Source organism: Triticum dicoccoides, chromosome 7A, assembly GCF_002162155.2.
Source record: "Triticum dicoccoides isolate Atlit2015 ecotype Zavitan chromosome 7A, WEW_v2.0, whole genome shotgun sequence".
Classification (NCBI taxonomy): domain Eukaryota; kingdom Viridiplantae; phylum Streptophyta; class Magnoliopsida; order Poales; family Poaceae; genus Triticum; species Triticum dicoccoides.
The window spans coordinates 31,120,776-31,123,821 of record NC_041392.1 but is presented as its reverse complement, the minus strand read 5'-3'; the positions used below and the strand labels follow the sequence as shown (position 1 = coordinate 31,123,821).

General features: G+C 46.6%; 1 protein-coding gene across 1 annotated transcript in view; it reads right to left on the bottom strand.

Moving 5' to 3' along the window:
• The window catches only part of LOC119332268 (SPX domain-containing membrane protein OsI_21475), a 7,045-nt gene extending 4,175 nt beyond the window's left edge, over window positions 1–2,870 (bottom strand). The window contains exons 1-3 of the mRNA XM_037605451.1: window positions 2,713–2,870; window positions 1,318–1,390; window positions 878–998 (exon numbers count right to left, since the gene is read on the bottom strand). Of these exons, the coding sequence (XP_037461348.1) occupies window positions 878–998; window positions 1,318–1,370 (174 nt within the window). The 5' untranslated portion in view covers window positions 1,371–1,390; window positions 2,713–2,870. The remainder of the gene's footprint in view (window positions 1–877; window positions 999–1,317; window positions 1,391–2,712) is intronic.
• Window positions 2,871–3,046: the final 176 nt, after the last annotated feature.

Genomic DNA, 3,046 nt, shown 5'->3' with positions numbered 1-3,046 from the left:
TTACCGCCCTTTGCATCATCTTTTATGATGTTCCACAGATAACTAGGGTGTAAGGATGTTCTCTTATGAAACAATGGGAACAGTTTAGTTTGATAAAGTCATAAAGATGTGTAATCAGATGATGCCGTAAGTATTCAAGGGCTAATAGTTATTATGTTAACTTGACTGCCAATACCTCTGTTAATGGTCATGTGTTTTAGTTAGAATTCTGCATTGAGTGAAGGAAGATGTCTCAGATCAATATCAGTTCAAAGAAGGTACCAGATGAATTAGCACAAGTAACAAGTCAAACGTGCAAGCACATGAATTCAGAGAGAAAGCACCTATTCTGGATAACACAGAACATCGTTCTTCAACTAGTCATCGAAAAGAAAGGTTTGCCTTGTAAGATTTCAATAACAAACCTTAGCTTAGTGTAATGTGAGATAAGGATAAGTTTTATAAGAGTCATTTACATACACATTGTGGCTATGGCATGCAACTTTTTTTTGTCCTGCAAACATGCAGCTTGTAAGTGCGCATCTATTGGGTTCCTTCGGTAATCGAGGTCATATGTAGATAGCTTTCAAAAAAGATCAGAGGGGGAGACACCCTTATTCTAAGAAGGGTATATAGATAATTTGACATGTCAGTTCGTCACCATGATGATGCTACAGTCAAATATCCACACACTGTAGTGGTGCCACGTTGAAGCTGTGGGGTCAGTTAGCTCATGAGGAAATTAGAGGGCAAAGAAAATTTTATATGTGAACATGTATTTGACCCCACAAGGTTGCAACCCCTGTCCACACCACACGAAAGCTAAAGGTCTGCAGGTTAAACTCAGATCAGGGAGAATGAAGTAATGAATTGGCAGAGATCCATCTCTTAGCATTACCTGATCATCAAGCATCTTGGAGAAATCCTTGAGAACACGGCGACGGTCTTTCTCTCCCTGTTGGAGCTGCTGCCCATATTGTTTTACTTTCTTCTTCATCAGCTTGTAGTTTATATAGTAACTGTAAACATTGAATCAGCAATGCAACTTCAAAAAATTGGTAGCCAAGGCCAAGTGTACAATCTTTTACACCAATGAGATGGGCACTCAATTGCAATGCTGTATCATAGACTCATACTAGTAGATAACAAAGCATGGTTGACCATGCTGCGTGACTAAAGAAAATCAAATGTTCAATCATTGCAATGTTTCTTTATCTTCTTGTTCAATAAACATGGTAAGAAATCAAGATAAGTTCCATCAGAAGCAGTTGACAGAATATTTGGAGAACTCAATGATACAGGTCAGTACAAGGTGGGGAAAAAAACCCTGAATCATACCCTCTCCACTCTGGAACTTGGTCGGCCGTCAACTTTTTCCCAAACCTAACCATCTTGACTTGAATATGTTAATCTGCCAAGAAATATAAAGACGCGTCAGTAGCACAACCAAAGAAGCCAGATTTTAGTGTAATTGCTGAGATGCAAGTGCAATAAAATGCAAGAAGTGTTAAGGCACCACTCTGCTAAGTAAATCCCAGGTGCTTTCTGCAATCATATGGCACAGACACATCAGCAAGGAGGTGGTCTTGGAACGTTCAGAGAAGTTGTGGACATTTTAAGTGGAACAAACGAGAAACTCGTAATGCGACTCAGGAATGGACGCGTAAATAAGAAATCCCCAACATGTACGCCCCTGAAAACTCAGGGCAGTACCAAAGAATTGGGGCAAGTTACTTATGTAGATGCAAAATTATATAGCCTCTCAGTTCTTGCTATGGATTCTTGAGTCCTTCTCCACAGGCCAAACATTTATAACCAATCACAGAAGGATGACCAACATGTCACAGTCCCAGAAACTGCTATAAAAACACAAGTAGGCGCAAACGTCCATTTTCACTTACTAATTCACGTTTCTATCAGTCAAACGAGGAAGCGATCAACAACTTGTTATCTTTCTACATCAATTTGGACAGTTAACAGTAAGCATTATAATCCCAGCCAACTACGTATATAACTAGAAAAAAAACTGATGAAAAAAAGAAGACTGCCCAACCAATTGGCTACAATTATTGAGGAGCTGCATGGAGAGTGCTATTATAAAAATCGGCCTTACAATCTAGGCTCGATCGAAACTGAAAGTGGAGTAGTGGCAGACCCCGCTCTGCCACCAACGCGCTCCTCCACCTTTCACAGCGCTGGAGCAATAATTACGACTACTACTAGTCACGAATCCAAGCAGAAGACAGCAAAAGTGAACTGAAAACAAACGATACTGGCTAATTAAGCCGCCGCCGGGCACACAGAAAAGACAAGTAACCGGCCCGCTGCTCCGGATTTCGGCCTGGAAATCTGGAGAGCCTCCATGGAAACGCAGAAACGGATCCTGCTTGCTCGAGACAAATTCGGCCTGAAACTGAACCAATCGTTCGGGTTAGCAGCACGCGCCAAATCGACAGCCCGCCCGCGATTTGGGGAGGATCGGCTCTCCGTCACAAAGAAAATCCCCCTAAATTCGCGGCCCTCGGAAAAAGCAGTAGCAGGCTCTGCCAAACTAGAGAATCGCCCGGGAACGCACAGGCGAGTCGCTCTCTCCCGAAGCAGAGCTCCCGGCAAGGAGCAGAGAGGAATCCCGCCGCCCTCTCGGCGCTAATCGGCGGCCCAATCCACCGGGAGACGAACCGAAAGCAGGGGGTCACGGGCAGGGAGCGAGTGGGAGGGGGCGGCGCCGCTTACCTGCCGAGCCGAGCGAAGGTGGGCGGCGGGCGGGCAGATCGGATCGGAGCAGCCGCGGCCGCAGCGGGGCGCCGAGGCTGGCCACGTGGGGGAGGACGAGGGAATGGGAGGGGCTCGAGGCGGGAGCGGCGGGCGGGTGTATTTGTAGGCGGTGGAGGGTGGGCGAGGGAGAGGGGAGAGGGGAGAGGGGAGGGGGGGCAGCCGCCGCGGCGAGGCGAGGCGAGCGGCGGTGGGCCTGCCGACCTGCGCGTGCGCGTTCACCTCCTTGTCGAGAGATTTTATTTGGTTTTGGTTCTCGTGTGCGCGGTGTAGGTTGCGAAAACGGGCTCTTTTG